Source organism: Hippichthys cyanospilos, chromosome 1 (genome assembly GCF_059441005.1).
Source record: "Hippichthys cyanospilos isolate Australia breed blue-spotted pipefish chromosome 1, RoL_Hcya_1.0, whole genome shotgun sequence".
NCBI classification, from domain to species: domain Eukaryota; kingdom Metazoa; phylum Chordata; class Actinopteri; order Syngnathiformes; family Syngnathidae; genus Hippichthys; species Hippichthys cyanospilos.
Genome location: NC_142369.1, coordinates 35,090,001 through 35,110,729, shown reverse-complemented (window position 1 = coordinate 35,110,729; position 20,729 = coordinate 35,090,001). Strand labels below are relative to the sequence as shown.

Here is a 20,729-nt window from a genome sequence, read left to right as displayed (position 1 = left end):
AAGGGACCAGGACGGTTGATCTGTGTAAAGGGTAGAATGAATAGGGCCATATATCGAGAGATTTTGAGTGAAAATCTCCTTCCATCAGCGAAGGCATTGAAGATGAGACGTGGCTGGGTCTTTCAGCATGACAATGATCCCAAACACACAGCCAGGGCAACAAAGGAGTGGCTTCGTAAGAAGCATTTCAAGGTCCTGGAGTGGCCTAGCCAGTCTCCAGATCTCAACCCTATAGACAATCTGTGGAGGGAGTTCAAAGTCTGTGTTGCCCAACGACAGCCCCAAAACATCACTGCTCTTGAGGAGATCTGCATGGAGGAATGGGCCAAAATACCAGCAACAGTGTGTGAAAAGCTTGTGAAGAGTTACAGAAAACGTTTGGCCTCCGTTATTGCAAACAAAGGGTACATAACAAAGTATTGAGATGAACTTTTGGTATTGACCAAATACTTATTTTCCACCACAATTTGCAAATAAATTCTTATAAAAATCAAACAATGTGACTTTCTGGGTTTGTTTTCCCACATTCTGTCTCTCATGGTTGAGGTTTACCCATGTTGACAATTTCAGGCCTCTCTAATCTTTCCAAGTTGGAGAACTTGCACAAATAGTGGTTGACTAAATACTTATTTGCCCCACTGTAAGTGTGACCTTTTCTGACTGAAGTTGACGGATTATTTTTTTGACCTCATTGGTGGACTGGACAGTAGCATTTTTAGTGTTTGATGCCAGGCTGCACACATCAAACATAACATCAGGTCTTGTTTGTTTTGCTACCCACAAAATTTGTCCTATTTTTGACCTCAGTTGTTCTCTCTCCGATTCATTCGATAAAGCATCATTTTGTATAGCTCGTGCTTTCAGTATAGGAATTGGTTGTAGGTTGTCAATGTAGGTGTGTTGATGCACCTGCACTACACCATCAACAGTTACAATGTCCATGCCCCCGTATGAAAAACTCTCATGTTCTTCTCGGCCCACATGACAGATTTGAGTACAGGGATGACAGTGGTAATGAAGTGCACTGACTCTGCCCAAAAAAAAAATCATTCACATGACACGGCAGTAGTCCTGTCACCTCAGACTGCTCTTTCTGCCAATAGAACACTGCAGGGCTAACTTTTGATACTTTACCCCCAGTATTTAGCATGAGGTTGATACTGCTGTACCAATAGAAAGAGGCATGCACACACACATTTCTTTAGTTTCCAAACACCACCATCCACACCAGCTTCTGGTGGGGAATGAATATTGATGTCTCTCGAGAGTTCCAATCCCAGCAAAAAGATGGATTTCCATAGAAAGAACTGTCCATTTGTTCTGACATATCACAGCTAAGAGCAATCAGAGTGAATCTGATGCACATGTGGGAGAATACTTTTGCAACTCATGAATATTGACTTCCTCAAAACCTCTTGCCACCAGGCGAACGTACATCAGCATCAGCATTTTCACACTTTTTAAAGATTTTCAACATATGCCATATTTAATGCCTGTTTTTGTCCCTCACTTCTATTAGGTTCAACATATTGTAAATTGTACTAGTTTTTGTACTGGCAATTGGCTTTTCCTGCTCTGCCTAAAAAAGCAGTATGTTTGGTATCATTTTTTTGTTTGTAAACGTGACGAAATGTCCTCCTCTCAATTTGACATCAGTGGTAGCAACAGCACTAGTTACATCACTTTTGGTTTCTGTCTTATCAGTTCGTTTGTCATTTGTCAGTTTCTCCTTCAGTTGATTCTCTGTTGTTAGTGACTTGTTCTTCTTCTCCATTAACACTGTTCATCATCTGAACTCTATGACACAGGATCTTAAACTTTGTTTTCATTATTTTCCCCCCAGTTTTTAGGAAGACTGACCTGTCTTCCTGAAAACTGAAAAAAAAAAATGAAAACAAAGTTCAAGATCCTGTGTCCAGGCTCACTTTCATTTTGTGCATTTATTAAATTTAGCCTGGATTGGTGTACTCTGACAAGCATTCCACCATGTCTAAAGAACACTACAGCTCTGTCCTGGCCAATGCCTACAGCAGGACCTTTCCACTCTTTCCATTTGGGAGCACCATGGATACTTATCCATAAGTGAATGAAATAGTTGCTGACCTCCGAAGGTTTCTTGATCCTCACAATGTTTCCAGCGCTAAATCGTGTAAAGTGGTTGATGATGTGGAGGTACCAAACACCAGGCTCCAGCTCGTGTAGATCCATCGCCACTGTCTCAATGTATTCTGATGCCAAGGTAAACCAACAGCAGGCTTGGGCTTTGTCCTGCGAGGTTTCTGACAAATTTCACAACCGTGAATGCGCTGCTCCAGAATGGCCAGACAATCTTTGTGGGTATTTCCAGAACTTTGAATAAGTCTCTGTAGCCGGTCTGCAGAAGTGTGGCAAAATTGCTTGTGAAGCTTCAGGAGCACTTTGCGTTTTTCTTTAGAAGACTTCTCTCTTGTCATGACAAGGACTTCACCTTCATTGCAGCTTTCATTTGTATTTTTATCTCTGATATCCACACAACAATGTTCCGAGCTAGTGAATTCAAGAGGCACTTGCTGATTAAACATGACAACTCTGTCTTTCTCCATATCTAAGACTCTTTCTGCTTTCTTTAAAGACATTCTGCTCAACAATAAAGGAATATCAGCAGGAACAACTTCAGTTTCAATGTTCGGCTGTATTTTTGCTCAAAGTCTATTATATAGTCAGCCATGGACACCGCACTGTCTTTAGATATCGAATCAAAATAAGAGTATGCGTCGTGCGCGTGGTCTTTCTCTTCTCTTAAGAACACTGTGTGCAAATTAGTAAGCAATGTCTCCATACTGACATCTTTATTCAGGTCTTCTGCGGCTATTTCCAATGTGGCTTCTCTGGGTCTTCCTTCGAGTCCCAGTGCCACTACGAGCACTTGCTTCTTTTTATCCAACTCCGTAACCAGTCTGCAAATGCTGACTTAATTTTTCTAGCACTCATATGGCCTGGTTTCGTTGAATTTCGGTGGTACTTTATAATTGGAAACCATTCTCTGCTACCATTGAAAGTATTAGAAACTGCACACGTAGTTTTGCTCAACGATTCATTTATTTCGCCATTCCTTAACACCAGCCTAAAAACATGCCCAAAGTCTCGCAAGTACTCGCGACAACACACAACACATAGGATAATAACAGTGGACAGGCCAGAAATGTTAACTATTGTCTTAATAGCTATCTTCACATGTATGCATAACCTATTTATTATTTTAATTTTCAAACTTACCTGAGGGCCAGCACAGCTGATCTTACAGACATCACAGTAGTGGATTTGAGGAGGTTTTGGTGGTTGCTTGGGTCGGAGCTGCTTATTCTGAAAGGGAGGTTTCTTAGTGAAAGTGTTTCCAGTCCATGCTGCAGTTGCAGCCACAGCCGCAACGGCTTGTTTCTGGTGCTGCTGTTGTTGCTGGTAATAACTTGAGGCTGCTGAATAGACCGCTGCTTCATATCCTGAATATGAAGTTCCTAGAAACACATTTTTTTTTCCCATAAAGTTTTGTTGCGATCATTTCATCATTTAATTTGCAGTTATCTCATCTAGGATGTGGCGAGTGGGGGGACACTACATTGAACCCAGACGGAATTATTATGGTCAAACATATAAATTTAACCCCTGTGGCTTTTTGCGTCCATTTCTTAGATAGTGGGATTTGTTTCAAAGCGAAAACAATTTAGGGGAAAACATTTGGGTGATTCAAGGTCCCCCAGGTTTGCGAAAGATAAAAAAAAACTATAAAATGGAGCATGCTGACGTTTATAAAGTGTTGCAGATCTGAGCTATCAAACAAAACATGTTATCCCAATTAAAATCCAAGTTTTGGCACGTAGACTCCCATTATAACTTGTATCTTTTGATGCACTGTGAACCTCATGTGTTGTCATGCGTTTCCCGTGATTTCCGTTTCTTTCCATTCAGTGGTGGGTCGATAAACAGGAGAAAGTGAAAAACGTGTGTTGAAAATTTTTAAACCTCTTGATCCACTAGGTGGCGACACAGACTAACGAATGCGTTATGCTTCTTCGCGATGAACGAACAATCGTGCAAAATGAACGTCGTGAAAACCGTTCCAATTGTGAGAATAGGTGCGTGAGTGTGAGTGCATCGCTGGGTGAAGTTACTTTGGAAAATAACACATTATTTGAAATTTATGCGTTCGAGTATGCGCGTTTGTGTATGCAGAATCAGAAGTTGCGTCAGCTTCAAAATGGCAGAGCTGCCTGGGAATGCTGGGTGCTGTAGTTTTATGTTGCGAATTCAAATCTATTGGGCTAGCGTTAAATGTGACACCCCCCCCCCCCCCCCCCTTCCTATTGGATAGTGCTGTTTTTAGCGACTTTCAAAAACTTTGCTCAGTATTCGCCTACACAGCTCTCATTTGTTGCCGTACGACGACAACAATTAAGCGTGAGGAATCAGCCGATGAAGTTTGTGATTTGGTTATAGAGCATGAAGAGGAGTCTTCAACTCCATCAGAGGGAACTTACTGAGCCAGAATTGATGCACAGAAGGCTAAAAAACAAAACAAAACAAAAAAACGATTGCAGGCTGCAGAGGCCACACCTGGGGCTTCAAAGTGAAAGCAGTGTGAACTTTGTGATAAACCACTGAGAGCATTTAGAGCATTTGCTCTAAATGCGCACAGTATGCCGAAACCATGTGAGTTCTGTTTGCAAGAATTGTTAGAAAAAAAAAGTTGTTTATTGTTCATGTTCATTCACATTCAATAAGTTCACCATTAGGTTATTGTTCATGTTTACGCTCATGTTGTTCATGATTTGTTGGTTGTTTCTAAATTCTGTCTATAAATTCTTTGTTGTTACTATATAGTATACAGAAATAACTATATAAAAATTACACACTTCCAAGGGTCTGTCAATATTTTGACAAAAAAAAAATTGCGTTGCTGGGGTAATTGTTTTTTTCACTGAAAGCATAATATTGCTTTTATTGTACAGAGGGTATCAAAAATAAATAAAAACTATATATGTATGGATAGGTCTGATGCCACTGAACATTTTGAGTGGTCGAAATTAAAAAAGTATTCATAAATGACTTAGTTATCACACTTCCAAGGGTCTGCAAATATTTGAACAAAAAATTGCTATGTGGGGGTAATTGGTTTTTTCACTGAAAGCATATTAGTGCTTTTATTGTACATAGAGGGTATCAAAAATAAACAAATAAATGAAAACTAGATATGTATGGATAGGTCTGATGCCACTGAACATTTTGAAATTAAAAAAGTATTCATAAATGACTTAGTTATCACACTTCCAAGGGTCTGCCAATATTTGAACAAAAAATCGCATTGCTGTATAAGTTTAAAAAATGCCACAGGGGTTAAATGGGAGTAGAAAACAGCAAAAGTTATTTTTTGCTGTCAGTCTGGTGCTCAGCATAAAAACAGTGTATCTTGATTGTTGTGCCAAAGCAAGTGTAGTTTACCATATTTGTGAATTTGGCAGACCATGCTGACTTTAGACATTTAGCTGTAACAGGATTTTGATTAATCTCAGCGAATCGGCCCACAAATGAGGCACTTCAATGCTATGTGCAGTAGCTTTCATTGTATTTCATTTACAACAGCATGCATTGAACCTCAATCACAGAGTAGGAAGGGGATGTCGAAATCCACTCACTATTTCACTGAATGCATTGTTATTATTCATATCACTGTACTATATTTTTAATTGCACCCCTCCGGAATCAAAGTTAAGTGTGATCTTCAAGTTTCCACTTTACTGCAGCCAACATATCAAAATCTGCAAGTTAAGATGATCTTGCAGTTCCTTATAATGTACTTTGTGCACTCATCTCACCATGACTTTAGTTTTTTAAATATCCCCCCCATTGATGTCATCGATTAATTCATTTTGATTATTTTATATTGTTTTGTGATGTCAAAAAAAGAACAAGCAAATAACACTGTAAGGGGGATTGATAAGCATTCACCAGACTCTTTGAAACTGATTGTTACTGATTCTGTCATTATTTTTCAAATTAATAGCAGATGTGCTTTCATAAATAATCAACTGTTTTGAGCCTGTAATCAGATTTAGTATGTTGTCTATTTGTATAATGCCTGTAAATGATAAAAAGTTTCAATTCATTTCATAATCTATTAGTTGTCATTCAATTACAATAACTGATGATGATTAATGATCCTTTTGTCATATCTACAAATTTCTATCATATTTATTTATTCTATTAGAGATAGAAGTGAGCTTTTGCGCTGTTGTGGGGGTGAACACACCCATCTGGAGGATAGAAGCAGTTCCTCAATTTCTTGAAAATTAGCTGAGGTATATAGTCAACATGATGGAACAAGCTGGCTGGCAAACTACCACCAATGCTTGAAGAGAACAACACTTACCAGAGTAGGAGACAGCATTTGTGCTATAAGTTGGACTCTGGGAATATGACGGGACCACAGAAGCAGCAGCAGCTACAGGCTGGACAGTGGAGGTCACAGGGTAGATGGAGAAAGAGGATGTCGCAGGACTGGGTGCAGCTGGCTTTATCACAGTCACTTGACGCGTCTGCTGGGTCTGGGTGTATGACGTTACCCCTTGGGTATACCCTGGCTTAGGGGCTGATAAACAAAAAAGCAGATATTCATTGTCATATTTTGAAGAATGCCTTTATTGTAAATGGGGATAAATGAACTCAATGACATCAATCTTAACACAATATAACAACTGACAGATGTTTCTTAATTTATGTATTGTACTTTTAGCTCGAGATAACAACTGCTTTATATATTCACAGCTTTTTGCATAAATAATATTAACATGCATAATAATAATATTTTCCTCATGGACAATAAGATTTTTTTTTCAACCAATCTAGGTTCAAGGTTGCTAGACAAACTTTGTGGAGGGCGCCATAATTTGGCAAATGGAGCAACAACTCAAATCTAGAGCTGCAAGCAGCTATAAAGGGCCCTTGCAGACCTGTGCACGTTGGGGTATGAACAGGTCAGGGTATGAACAAGTAGGAGTATGAACGTGTTTGGGTTTACGCACGTTGGGGTAATCATGGGAAGTCAATGTGTTAGAAACTGTTCAATTTTTTTTTTTTTTTAATCAACAGGCTCAATACAGTATATAGAAAACGCAAAATGTTATATTTTGTGCCACAGGGTTGTGTTAGCACTACGATGAAAAATGAGTTCATAGTTGACTTCAGTACAAGACTTATCAAATATGTGAAATTTAGAGAAGGTGGGATTATGTGGGTAGAGTTACAGCAGCTTTTATTGTTACAGTTGTGTGACTTTGCGCTGCCTTACAGGCCATGCCCATTATCAAAACATTGTATGATTTGGTGGAGGGCAATAGGCATGTCTAATGACTTTTCAGACAACATTTAAGCGATATCACTTCAAGGGGCTCAGCAAAGTACATAAAAACGTTGAGGAATTGCTATAATTTTTTACGCCACTAGGTGGTGCTCGCACTACGATTAAAAATAGGCTTGTAGGTGTGTTTCTCGTTGGACTCCCATCCCATATGTGAAGTTCTGAAAAGATCAGATGATCTAGGTCCAATTACAGCAACTTTTATCATTTTGGTGACACATCGGACCTTAAGGTGGCATACAGGCCACGCGCTTTATTGAAAAGTTGTAAAAGTTGAGAACCTTCATGTTCCAATGTCCCAAAGCTTTTCTGACCCTTTTTTAGTTAATTTAGTCAAACAGCCATTGCACAGTATGTGAAAGTGTAAAAAATAAGATTTTTGTCCACCACTAGGTAGCGCTGTAAATAATTTGGAGGTTTATCACTGAGCTGTATTAAGCTCATGACTGTACCTACAAAGGTTCAGATGTTTTGAAGCTGTTACAGCTGAGTTATTAACGTTTTTGTCACTCTTTGCGAAGGAAATAATCATAATTTGAAACTCTGCCCCTATTCTGCCCTGCAGAAGTGAAATACCACCTTTGATGTTTTGGATTGTATAGGGACTTGGAGCTCCCTCTTCTGGTTGCTTTAAAATATTGTTTTCCTCAGAAGATGTGAGTTGTCCAATGTGTCAGCAGGCTAGACAAGTTCATGCTCGTCGATTGTTGACCTTAATTGTTTTGCCTTGGACGGAAATTTGTCCGTAAGTTCACAAGTTTTCAAAAATTATGACACTGTTCATTTGTTTCGTTTGGAGTTGGAGACACTGAAAATGAGAGTATTTTTTGTTGTGTAACTTGTTAGCTTGAGAACTGCTATGTATCATGAGCCGATTGCGTGTTTTGTTTTTCCTAGTTTTACGCCGGCCTAAAGAGGGTAATGGTTGATGACCATTGTTCAGAATAAAGCAGACAAAAAGGATACGCAGTCTGATTATTTTGAAACATCGTTATCCGGCCGTCTAACTGGCGAAAAAGTTGAAGCTTCAGAGCGAGGACGGCATAGCCCCCATCTTACATGTCATAGGATATTTCCGATTTTAGTAGTAATATTTGTGCCTTTAAGTCTGATAATGGTCCATGGCAAAGTTAAAAGTTAACCGGGTGAACCGTTTAAGAGAAGAAGCAGCGAGAACCCAAGAACTCCTTTCTCCTAAGAAAATACCATTAGCAACCGACCCCGTGGGTTCTCCAGGGTGGCCAGTAAATGTCTGAAAACGGGACAAAATTGCACATGAAAAAAAAGCATTAACTTTTTTTTCTGTACATCCTAGCACATGACTCCTTTTGACTTTTTTTGTAGGTCTTAGTCCTACATATGCCTAAAAAGTTTCGTAGCTGTAGGTAAAAACCAAAAAAGACTTGACTGTAAACTTTCGACTTTAACGACATTTTTTGCTGCCTGTAAGTGGCGCTAGCACTAAACTGAAATATATGTTTGTCGATGTCTTCAGGAATGGACTCTTATCTAATGTGTAAAATTGTGAGATCAGATCATTCGGGTCAAATTACAGCAGCTTTTACTGGTCCGATAAATTTTCAGAATGAAAATGAATGTAGAGGCCACGCCCATTGTCAAAACGTCTTAAAAATTGGTGGAAGTCGCAGGCGTTTCTAGACTTAATTTCAGCAATATTACTTCAACGGGCTCAGCAAAGCAAATAAATACATTTTAAAAATGCTATACCTTTGCTATACTTCTATGCTCGCATTACGACAAAAACTACGTTAGTAGGTGTGTTACTCATACGACACCCACTAAATATATGAAATTTTGAAATGGTAAGACCAACTGGGTCCAAATACAGCAACTTTATTCGTTTTTGCGAGACATCTGACTGAATAACTATCTTTGCCCAGTTGTGCCCCTTAGTCTGATAGTACACCACAGCAAGTTTTAAGTTCATTGGGTCAAGCGTTAAAGAGAAAGTAGTTCGGGACCTGGAAACGAGCGAAAACGGGCTAAAGTGCACATTCGAAAATTCATAACTCTTTTTCTGTACATCTGAGCGTGTGGCTCGCATTGACTTTTTTGTAGTGGTGAGGTCCTACATATGCCTACAAATTTTCGTAGCTCTAGGTCAAATGGACCCGGACTGGGAAGCTTTTTCCCCACTTATAAGGCCATTTTGGGGCCAATTACAGCCAATTTTTTCGTTTTGGCCAGACATCTGACTTTGAGGCGGCGTACAAGCCACGCCCTTTATTGAAAAGTCATAAAATTTGGGAACCTTCTTGTCCCATGTCTTAATGGTATTCTGACCAATTTTCAGTTAGTTTACTCAGAAAGACTTAACACCAATGTTCTCTCTAATTTTCAATGCGCCTGAGCATTAACACAAACTCCCTGAACAGGCTTTGGACCACGGTGAGCAACTTCTGACATGCACAGTGAGTCACCGTGCACATATCTGATGCTCCTAAAGTGACCAATATCACATAATTCACATTTTTTCATTCATGAGCAAGGAAGGAGGGGGGCTCTGAATAATGTGTTTTTGGGTACTTTATGAAGGGACAGCTGAGGTGAAAAGCGTTGTCCAGGGCCAATAAGGGAGAACGATGCATCAGTGATTGACATGTTTGTAGGAGCCAATTCACAGTATTTCACTTAATGGAGTTACTTTAAATTTCATTTTTTGTAATGGCCAAGATTTAGAAAGTTATTTATTTGTTTGTGGGTTGTTTTGGCTCACTGCCCAATGGACATTTATGTTCTGCCCCGTTTAAGGCAGAGGGAAAGGTGCATAATACTGGCCCTATATAATTATATATACAGTCAGCCCCCGGCTTACGAGCACCCTGATTTGCGAACAATTCGCCTTACGAGCGTGGATCAGGGAGATTTTTGTCCTCCGCTTACGAGCAAACCTCTCGTCTTGCGAGCATACCGACAAACCAGCCATTGAGTATGTAGAAATGTTCTCGCCTAACTGCGTCAACATATTCAGCAGTTGCGTCATCTACAATCATTAACAGTTACTTATGGCGGTAACGTGAACGCTATTGGTCTTACAATCTCACACTGACTGTCTCACTCACGGTGTCTAAATATATTACCATTTAAGTGTAGTGTTTGTACAGCTAAAGGGAAAAACAGCTGACATGAAATTAAATGTGCCGATTGCAGGACAAAGAATTGTCATTGGTTTAAATGTGTGTTTTTTTTTTAATTAATTGTCAATACATTCCAACCGTTTAAAAAAAAGTGCGAATAATTATCAGTCAGTCAAGGAGACGCCAATATGCTATTGGTCGATTAAGGTCACCCGGTCTCACTCACGGAGATGCTATTGGCCGGCGTCACACGTCAATCACAGAAATGCCGATATGCTATTGGCCGAACGCCTTTATCTAGCTTGATGGGACAGGATGGAAGGAAGTAGACAAAATGAGTGAAAAACGGAATGTTTTGAAGACTTTGCAAACTTTATCTGTTAGACATAGCTTCTAAAATTACTAGCAGCGGTAAAGGAAGAAATAAGAGGATGATGTTTTAGTATCTCCGTGATTTGCACCATGACTGAAAGAGTTACTGTAACACTGTAAGACCAATAGCCTATATGCGTTGCCGTATTAACTCAAGAGGTTAATCTCTGCACCCTGTTACGGCTGGTATTACAGTGCCATATAATGGTTGCTTGACAAATCTGCATGTCATGTTAGTCGGCAACCTCCCGACATGCTTTGGGACAGCGCCATTCTTTCAATTCTGTGAGTTGTAACCAATGGTGAACTGACGCTCGAACAAGCCATAAGTGTGGTGCCTAGTAAATACAACACACACAACCTCCCCTCCGCCTCCACCCAGCTCAATTCACGTCGGGAAAAACAGCTGACATGAAATTAAGTGTGCCGATTGCAGGACAAAAAATCGTCACAGGTTTAAATGTGTTTTAATCAATAAGATGTCAATACATTCCAACCGTTTAAAAAAAAAGTGCGAATAATTATCAGTCAGTCAAGAAGACGCCAATATGCTATTGGTCGATTAAGGTCACCCGGTCTCACTCACGGAGATGCTATTGGCCGGCGTCACACGTCAATCACAGAAGTGCCGATATGCTATTGGCCGAACGCCTTTATCTAGCTTGATGGCACAGCTGGTTGGGATGGAAGGAAGTAGAGAAAACCCTGACTGAAAAAGTTACTTTGACACTGTAAGACCAATAGCATATCTGATTTACCGTATTGACTTCGAGCATTCATCTCTGCTCATCTCTGCTTATCTCAGCACAAGTCACGTCTTTCCAAAGGTAAAAGTCATTATTCCTTTGTATTTGTTAGTTAATGCAACTGTACAGTAGATTATGTCACTTAATATTAATATATGTATACAGCGTGATGATTTTACCTAAGGCTTCTGCGCGCGTTGCACGCATTCACGAATTAACATGGGTCTGGATTGCCCGCTATACGAGCAATTCGAGATACGAGCGTAGCCGCTGAACGGATTAAGTTCGTAACCCGGGGGCCCACTGTATATATATATATATATATATATATATATATATATATATATATATATATATATATATATATATATATATTCACATCGTGTGCAAGAACTTAATGTACCAGAAAACAAAGTACCGGTAATGTACTATGACAAAAAGATTGAATTTACATAGTCAATCAGCTAGAAAACTAAATCAGTTTTCAAAGGTAGTATGATGTAAGGGATAAAATTGATGTGGCGTTAAAACATTTAATGCACTAGAGCAAACAGACAGATGAAAATAATTTATTACTCAAGAAAGCATTTAATTTTACCTGCTTGATAGTAGGACTCTCCAACTGTAGGTTGTGACTGAGCAGCACCGGCCACCACTGCAGTAGCTGTTGGCTGCTGGTAGTACTGCTTGCTTTCATATGCTACAGCAGAAGCTGAAGACCGGACGTAAGAGTAGGAGTCCTGAAAATATATCAAATATCAGAATACAGTGATCCCTGGCTACTTCGCGCCTTATTTTCGCACAATTGATCTTTCACAGATTTTTTTAGGGGGTAAAAAAAAAAAAAAAAAAGCTATACTGTATTGCGCTGACACCCTGTGAGGGTTTCTTGCATGACACACAGACGGGGTAACGATAAACCCACTTGCCGCGGGCCCTCCCCGGACGTGGAACTACTGCAGTACACATATTTACTTAAGTCTTAAATGATTAAACCTTATACACTGTACAGTAAGTGAACAGTTACCGCTTTCCTTTGAAGTCTCCCGCAGCTGCGGTCATACTAGCAGCAGCCTGGACGTTTAATTAAAGTCAAATCTGTACATGATCAAACATGATAACACTGGAGAGTTTATACTTGAAATACCATTTTACAATGCCCCCCCAGGTTATGGCATCCGTGGCTTATGTTTTTTTTTTTCACGTTACGATGCAGAATACTGAGATTTTTCGTCCCCTCTTTTATGATCCCGCTTTACGATTAACATCAACAACTGTCATGACCTGTGGGGTTCGTTGGTTTTGTTGTTTTGCCTCCCTCTTGAGGCGTTTTTAGGTAAGTTTTAAAGAAGTTTCTGTTGGCATCAAACTGCCTCCGCTGCAACGCATAACTCAGTGGTTCTTAAACTTGTTGGAGGCACCGAACCCCACAGTTTCATATACTCATTTCACTGAACGAGCATTTTTAGTAAAAAATTAAATATGATTTGAGTGAGTCCGTACGGCAATCGACCCTTTAGATCGCCGGCCGCAGGAGCTTATTTGCCTGGATCGGCGCTCAGGAGATAATGGGCTAATTCCGGTGTGTGGTCCTGACTAAGAAGGAGGTCTCACTCTGCTGCTTATCCAGCGCTCTCAAAGCGGACCGGTAGGGAATCTCATTCAGACACATATACAGTACAGCCCTCTCTAAGCGGTCTGGTAGGGCGGTCTCACTCTGCTGCATAATATCGCTTTCAATATCGTATTTGTTGTGCATTTGAGTGCTTAATTCAAACTTGAATTGGTTATTTATGAGTCCCTAGATTGCTAGTGGTGTTAACGAGAGACGTAAGAAGATGATTTATATGGAAATGAAGCTGGAGATAATCAAGAAATAGAAAGAAAGCTAAGCTAGCCTACGCTACTCTTCCTAGGGAATATGGCCATAACAAGCGTCACTCAAAAGTAAAAAAAATCCTTTATATATTTTTTTTTATTTATGACGTTATTTAATTGTATGCATGTGTATTATATAAGTAGCACTTACTATACAATTTTTATACCCATTTTTAACATGTACACACAATTTTTTTTTTACCTGGGGTTTTACACTCATTAGCTAATTAATGTAGGTTTGGATTGCCCGCCATATGGCGAATACGCGTTACGATTCCAATCGTGGAACGAATTAATCTTGTAAACCGGGGGCCCACTGTATTATAAAAGATATCTAGGGAAGAGATTTCCAACGGTCTGGTGCAAGTGGTCTGCCTCAACGTATGCTGGGGTGTGTTTAATAGGTTAGATGGCACGTCCTTGTGGAGTTGAGATTTACTCCAACCCCAACTGCCACTTTTACTCCCACAGGGACTTGCCGTGTTCGTCATCAAACACAACCACAGCAAAGACACACACATTGTTGTTTCGAGGCAGAGACTCAATGGAGCAGACGTTCACCAGACCATTGGAAATCTCTTGCCTGGATTTTATTTTTTTTTTTTAAATAAAATAGTTTTTCAAGTGTAAACTCTCCAGTGTAATCATGTTTGATCATGTACAGATGTGACTTAAATTCAACTTTCGGGCCGCTGCTAATTTGACCGCAGCTGCGGGCTTCAACAGGGGGTATGATAGTGCAGGAGTTCAGCTAGGGAAGCAACCCTAGTGAGGATAAGTGGCTATAGATAATGTATGGATGGATGGATGGATGAATATCAAGTTGTGTACCTGGTAGTTTTGTGAGGTGACTGGTGGTGGCGGTGGTGGAGCTTCAGGCTGCCGCTGTGCGTAGCCATAGTCAGCTGTAGCATGAGTTGGCTGGTAACCCCCATATGCTGCAGCAGTAGCAGCAGCTACTGCTACAGGTGCAGGCCGAGCAACCGCTACGGTCGCTGCTGTGGGAGCGTAGGCTGCTGCAACAGTGTGAGCTGCTACAGGTGCCTGATGAACTGTATAACTGGCTACCGTGGTGGGATGAGTGTATGCTACCCCGGCAGCTGGCTGCTGACTGGTAGGAGAAAACACAACACACATTAGGGTTTTTTTTTTTTTTTTTTTTTTTTGCATGTTACACCATGATGAACATTCACTGCAAAATATTTCTAAATATTTCTTGAAGGACAACAAAAATGTGAACATGTAAAACTACTGCAGGTGTTTTTCTCAGAGGGACAATAGAAAAAGGCAGAACACTGAGGCTTTCAGGCCCTTTCCCTCAAATGTGTTTTTTTTTTAATTGTTCCTCTTTCACAAGTTCAGACTATAAATATTTTGATTAAAAAAATTGTGCAGAAAGACACAAGCTGTTGTACAATGACTTTTTTCCCCCAGATACCAATATGAGTATTCACTTTTTATGTCGTCATACATCCGAAATACTGATAACATTCACAGTTTTCAAGGTTTGAAATAAGTATAAGTGATGTTTGCCGCATTGTTTGCGACATGAATTTTGGACACTGTGCCTCATCTTAACACATGGAAATACTCGACTGAGTCTCAAAAGCCAACCGACCGTTCCAAATGTTTTTTTGAACAAGCATAAACTCACTCAATGCCTGGCCAACTCGCTCCTGCTTCATAGGATGCATGCCACAGGAATTAAAGAGAGCAGCGAGCAAACACAAATAAACGCGTTGGATGTGGGGCTAATTTTTTCTTCACAATTGTTTGGTCAAAGACATTTTGAAATGCTAGGTATAATGTATAAAAAGGACACATACATTTTCAAACAAGAGGTTAGCTGCATGGATATTCCAGATTTAAGAGTTTTATTTTCATATGCATCGTAATACCACCCAATCAAATTCTTATTCTGTTCACTTACCCGAGCAGACTACATTTCATAATCGAGCAAATAATAAGGTAAGAAATACATCAAAAACAACATGGGCCAGAGTTTCTGCAACACGTAACTTCTGGAATTTCTTCTGCTTCTGGAGTTTCAAAAGCACACACACACATCTAAGATTCGGCTAAAAAGGACTGACCTAAATATCATAAACAACAACTGGAGAACTCGCACACTGGGGAGAGATGAGGAGTCTGTTAAAAATAAAATAAATAAAAACCTTGGAACAATTTAGATTGTTTGAATCTAAAGTACTAGGATTTTCTACCTCTGATGTAGAGGAGTGTAGTTTGTATGCATAAGATAGGTGCTATTTATTACCGTCTATAGTATGGGAGAATAACGGCTGACTACGGGGAAAAGCAGCACATAGTAAAAAGTGCTGCAAAATTTGTGCTGACGAGATTCTGCTCATTTCCAGTTTAACACAGTATTAGCTGTTATTGAAACTATGATTTTTTAACACCGTTGTACATTGACAATGATCAGCCGATACCTACACAGCTCCTTCCCACTAAGTGACTCCTTTGTTGAGGGAGTCCCATGATTGTTCTACACCCTCGCTGTCTTACAGACCATCATGAGCTACCGGGTCTTCTCCCTTCCTTGTTTTCGTCACACTCACACCAAGATACAGGCATGGGCAAACTACGGCCCGCGGGCCATAGTCAGCTGGTCTTTTTAATCCGACCCGCCTATGTTGGCACAGAATTAAGGTTTGGTTTGAAAGATTACGTTCATTTCATTTTGACTTTATGACAGACTACCAACACTAGGTGTCGCAGTAGGCGCGATGACATGATTTTGAAGAGCCTTGAAGAAGAATGGGGGAGCGAGAGAGAGAGAGGTCGAATAAGCCAAATTCAGTTATCGTTCTTCTATGGTCAGGTTAGAACCCATCTGTATCAATGTCAAAGAAAAAACATTTGACAGTGAGTGCCGGGTGTTTAATCCTCGTGCATACATGGTACCAATGTGGTTGTTTTAAAAGAATATAAAACCAACCGTCACTTGTCTACCAAGGCATCTAATGATGCCAGCAACTATTCAACACAAGTATAGCAGCTACTGCTGACAGGTTGGGAGCTAGCATGGAGGCTTAGCAAAAAATCTTTATTCGAGCAACTACCGTCCAAGAAGCAAGCAGGATGACAAGTTTATTAAACATCTTTATTCAAGCAAACACAAGCACAAAGACAAATGATTTTCTGCCATTCAAACTAGCAAAAGCCAGCAAGCTTATCCCCAAAGAGGAGTTTCTTAAAGTGTGAAAGGTAGAGCCCAAGTATTTTATGTCCTGAGAGCAAGAACAAATTTGAAAACAATCACTTACCATGCAGCTCAATGACTTGCCGTACTGATGTAATGACAACACTTAACTAAAAAGCTAAACAATAAACGGCATCGTTTTCATTATATTCCTTGACACTGGACAAAACTTATATCAAAGACAGTGCTAATTTCAAGATAATGGTGGACTTTTTGGATATAGAATCCCTGAAAGGAGAAACACGGGGAAAGAATTTATTTAACGGCATATCAACGGTCATACAGAGGCACAAGTTACCTTGGAGTACGCAACGTTACTACCGACAGCCAAATCTGACAGGAAAAACGTCAGGATGCTCAAGGGGTAATGCTCCTACACTGCATAATTCACTAGGAAGCACTGTGTGAAACCGTGTTGAAGGCTGACAACGTGTTGACAACAACAGCGCCGGAGTGCGCTTCATGAGCTATACGGCGCATGCCTGTGGAGTTTTGATCTACTTCCGTCCCAAAACCCGCCCTACAGGCACGTATGTGTCGTCATGAAGCGCACACACAGCAAAAGGCACACACACACAAACACACATGTACACATTGTCTGGGCAGAGAGAAGAGCAGACCTTCGCCAGACCATTGGAAATGTCTTACCTAGATTTTTTTTTTTTATAAAAACATGGTGTTTCAAGAGTAAACTATCTATTGTAATAATCTTAAACCATGTACACATTAGACTTTAATACAACGTCCAGGCAGCTGCTAATATGGCCGATGCTAATATGACCGCAGCTGCACGAGACTTCAAAGGAAAAGAGAAACAGTTATACTGTAAATTCCTCATTGTCGCTGGGTTGAGGTGCATGAGGGTACATTGCATCCGTGCGTGTGTAAGCAGGGGGAGGTCCTTTGTGTGCTCTGGTTGGAGCATGAAGAGGTCAATAAAAAAAAAAAAAAAAGGAAAAGGAAAAAAAAATCGGGAGCTATTGATCAATTGTGACCGCCGTTTGTTTTGGTGAGTCCAAGCCTTTTCTATATTTATTGTTTCATTTTTAATATGTTTGTGTAATTTTATTTTGTTCATATTCAATTAATAGTAAAGAAAATTATGTTCTTCTATTAAACTGTGATTTGTAATTTGGACTTCATAAAATTTTGTGGATTATTTTAAATCATTATTATTTTTTTAAAGTTTTGACAGCATCACGTACAGTATATTGACAAGTTTTAATGGCTGATGTCGGTTTATTGACGTTTAAAAGCTACGGAAACTAGCCTGTGTAGCGCAGTAATGTGTACATGTGCGCATGAGGGGTATTTATTTGAGAGTCTGACATCACAGAAGGCGTACGTGTTGAAAGTCACGGACCGCCATTGAGTTTAGTTAAAGTGTATGTCAACATGTCTGGAAACTCCAACAGGAGTGAATGACACAGATTGGCTTTGAGTGTTATGAGTGTTATAAGTGATGAACACCTCAGATCTGTTCTGAGAATTGTCACAACAGGATTACCTCTAGACTTTGATGCACTGGCTAAAAAGGGTGATCAACAACACTGTTCTCCATCAAAAGTATATGTTATTACATTAATACTTTAGCGATGTTTGTGTTTGATAGGTACTGTTAACAAATGCAGTTTTTTTTTGTTTTTGTTTTTTTTTATGTATTGCATCTTGTTGCTGTGCCGGCCCAACTGTCAAATTTTAAAAGTCAACCAGGCACCCGAGCCAAATGTTTGCCCACCCCTGGGCTAGTGTAATATGTCTATAGCTAAAAAAAAGCAAATCACTTGCTAACAAAAGGCAGTAGATGTATTTTCAGTGGTTTGGAAGTCTGAGATTAGTGGCTATAGATGTGGAGTGAAAACAGTTACGTTTGAAGCCTGCTGCAACAAAAGGCAGCAACACAATGAACTTATTTAAGCAACAAAAACAGAGGCACCTTCTCAAGTATGTAAAATGTCAGGCCTTGTGAGGGGATTAATACAGCATCAACCAACGAACTCCCGCTAATGAAGGAAGTATGACAAGATTGGGGCAAAATGGAGCCCAATCACGGAAGTGGCAGTGTTGCACATCGCTAAAGATCAAGCACCCATATAGTACATGTACTGTGCATAAATACCCATATGTTATACAAGGCAAAAGACCGGGGCGGGATTGTCACATGCAACAGGATGCAGCAGAGGCCTCCTTATGGAACTACTTAGCAATTTGGATCTAAAATGGAAGTACGCCACGTAACCTCTGAAACAAGTTTGGGCTAAATAGTGGCCACCGATGGTTACTCTCTGGACAAACCCACAATAAGGAGAAAATTTTGATTCCTCTGATTTTTCTACCCCCCCCCCCCTTTTTTTTTTAGATGTGTGTAGTTTTATTTGAGTCTTGCACCTTATATTTAGCTTTGCTTCTAAACAAGCAGTACATTATGATTTTCAAATTTCAGGACATAATGAAGTGGTGAAATTTGCCATATTTATGACCTAATATACACTTGAAAAAAAAAGAAGATCATCTTGTTTTTTACATTTTGGTTTTTGGAACGAATATTGAGAAAACAAGTACCGTATTTTTCGCACTATTCGACGCACCGGATTATAAGGCGCACCCTCAATTAATGACATATTTTAAAACTTTTTCAATCACAATATAGTAATACTTAAAGTAATAACAATAACTCAAATAACAACTCTAAACTCTCAATAGCATCATAACTCAATGTCAATATGACCAACCTTGTTCAACTGTAAACACACAAAAGAAACAGGTAAAGCTTACTTTATCAGTTCATTCCCCATTTACGATTCCCAATCTCAATATTGATCCATATATAAGGCGCACCTGATTATACGGCGCACCATCAGCTTTTTTTTTTTTAAATAAGTTTTTTAGGTGTGCCTTATAGTGTGTACATTTTTTTTTTAACTTCCTGGTTTTGCTTTAAAAAAACTAATGAACAAATGATTCACTGCACCTATTGTTTAAAATGTTGCACATGGAGATTGTCAATTGCTGAAATTTTGTGTCTGGGATTCATCCTTTTCTAAATTTATGCATAAAACATGTGTCTCCTTTGTGAAGGGAATCATATATTAGGTTGTTATCATTATGTGCTTATTTCTTGTCTAGAATGGTGTGCATTACTATCCATTTTTGCAGTCCTAGTTCATCTCACCCTAATCCTTAGATAAAACTGTTGACGCAGGAAAGTCTGAGCTGGGACCTTGGCCCAGCTGTTGGTGGCACCCGACTGGCTCTTTTTGTTATGTCTTGTAATGTGCAATGCTTTGCTGAATGAATAAAAAGCAGGGATGCTTGAGCGACGAAAAAAGGTGCTATTGACAATGCATGAGTACGTACGCCAAGCTCTTCTCCCTTTGACTGGGCAGAGAAAAGTCAATCTTGGCTGGTCTGAGTTACTCTTTTTGCTGCTTAGCAGCTAGGCTTGTCCTAGTCTTATTTTAGAGATTTCTCTGACAGCCTTTTACACGTTTGTCCGAAAGTTCTGAGTTTAAGCATATTAACAAGCAATGGTGTAATTAACGATCAGCTTTATTGTCTTGCACCAGTGCTACTTTTTGTCGAAGGGAAAACATTTGAGATTTGGTTAAAAGTTCAGACTGAACACAGTAAACAGTAGAATTGCCCTGCAGGTCTGGTATGCATTTGTTCGAGGAGGAACAACACAAGTGTCTATGCAATCTCTTGTAATGATGTTCTGTTTTTTAATAAAAGAAACTAAAATGTGTTGTCTGAAAAGCCATTTTACCAATTCATTGCCAAAATAAAATCAACAGATTGAATCCAATACTCAACTAATCTTAAATTCCAGCACTAAAATCATCAGTCACAGTGTGCATGGTGACACTCATGTTTTCTACAAGCTAACATACTTATATACTGGTTGTGGTTAACCTTAATACCAGTATGACACTGTACCAATGTGGTTCCATGAAGGATTAACATTGTTCTCAGTGACTTTGTGATGACAGCACTTTGATAAGATTGCTTGTAGCTAGGGTTAA

At 39.6% G+C, this 20,729-nt stretch overlaps 1 protein-coding gene across 7 annotated transcripts in view; it reads right to left on the bottom strand.

The window, feature by feature from the left end:
• Positions 1 to 20,729, bottom strand: part of zfr (zinc finger RNA binding protein) — a 56,279-nt gene that overhangs the window by 34,660 nt on the left and 890 nt on the right. For all 7 annotated transcript variants that reach the window (XR_015865803.1, XR_015865807.1, XR_015865811.1 and 4 more), the window contains exons 3-6: positions 14,316 to 14,595; positions 12,205 to 12,346; positions 6,404 to 6,622; positions 3,256 to 3,494 (exon numbers count right to left, since the gene is read on the bottom strand). Coding sequence is in view for 1 of the 7 variants with exons in the window: in XM_088416293.1 (XP_088272419.1) it covers positions 3,256 to 3,494; positions 6,404 to 6,622; positions 12,205 to 12,346; positions 14,316 to 14,595 (880 nt within the window). In the remaining 6 variants the exon portion in view is untranslated. The remainder of the gene's footprint in view (positions 1 to 3,255; positions 3,495 to 6,403; positions 6,623 to 12,204; positions 12,347 to 14,315; positions 14,596 to 20,729) is intronic.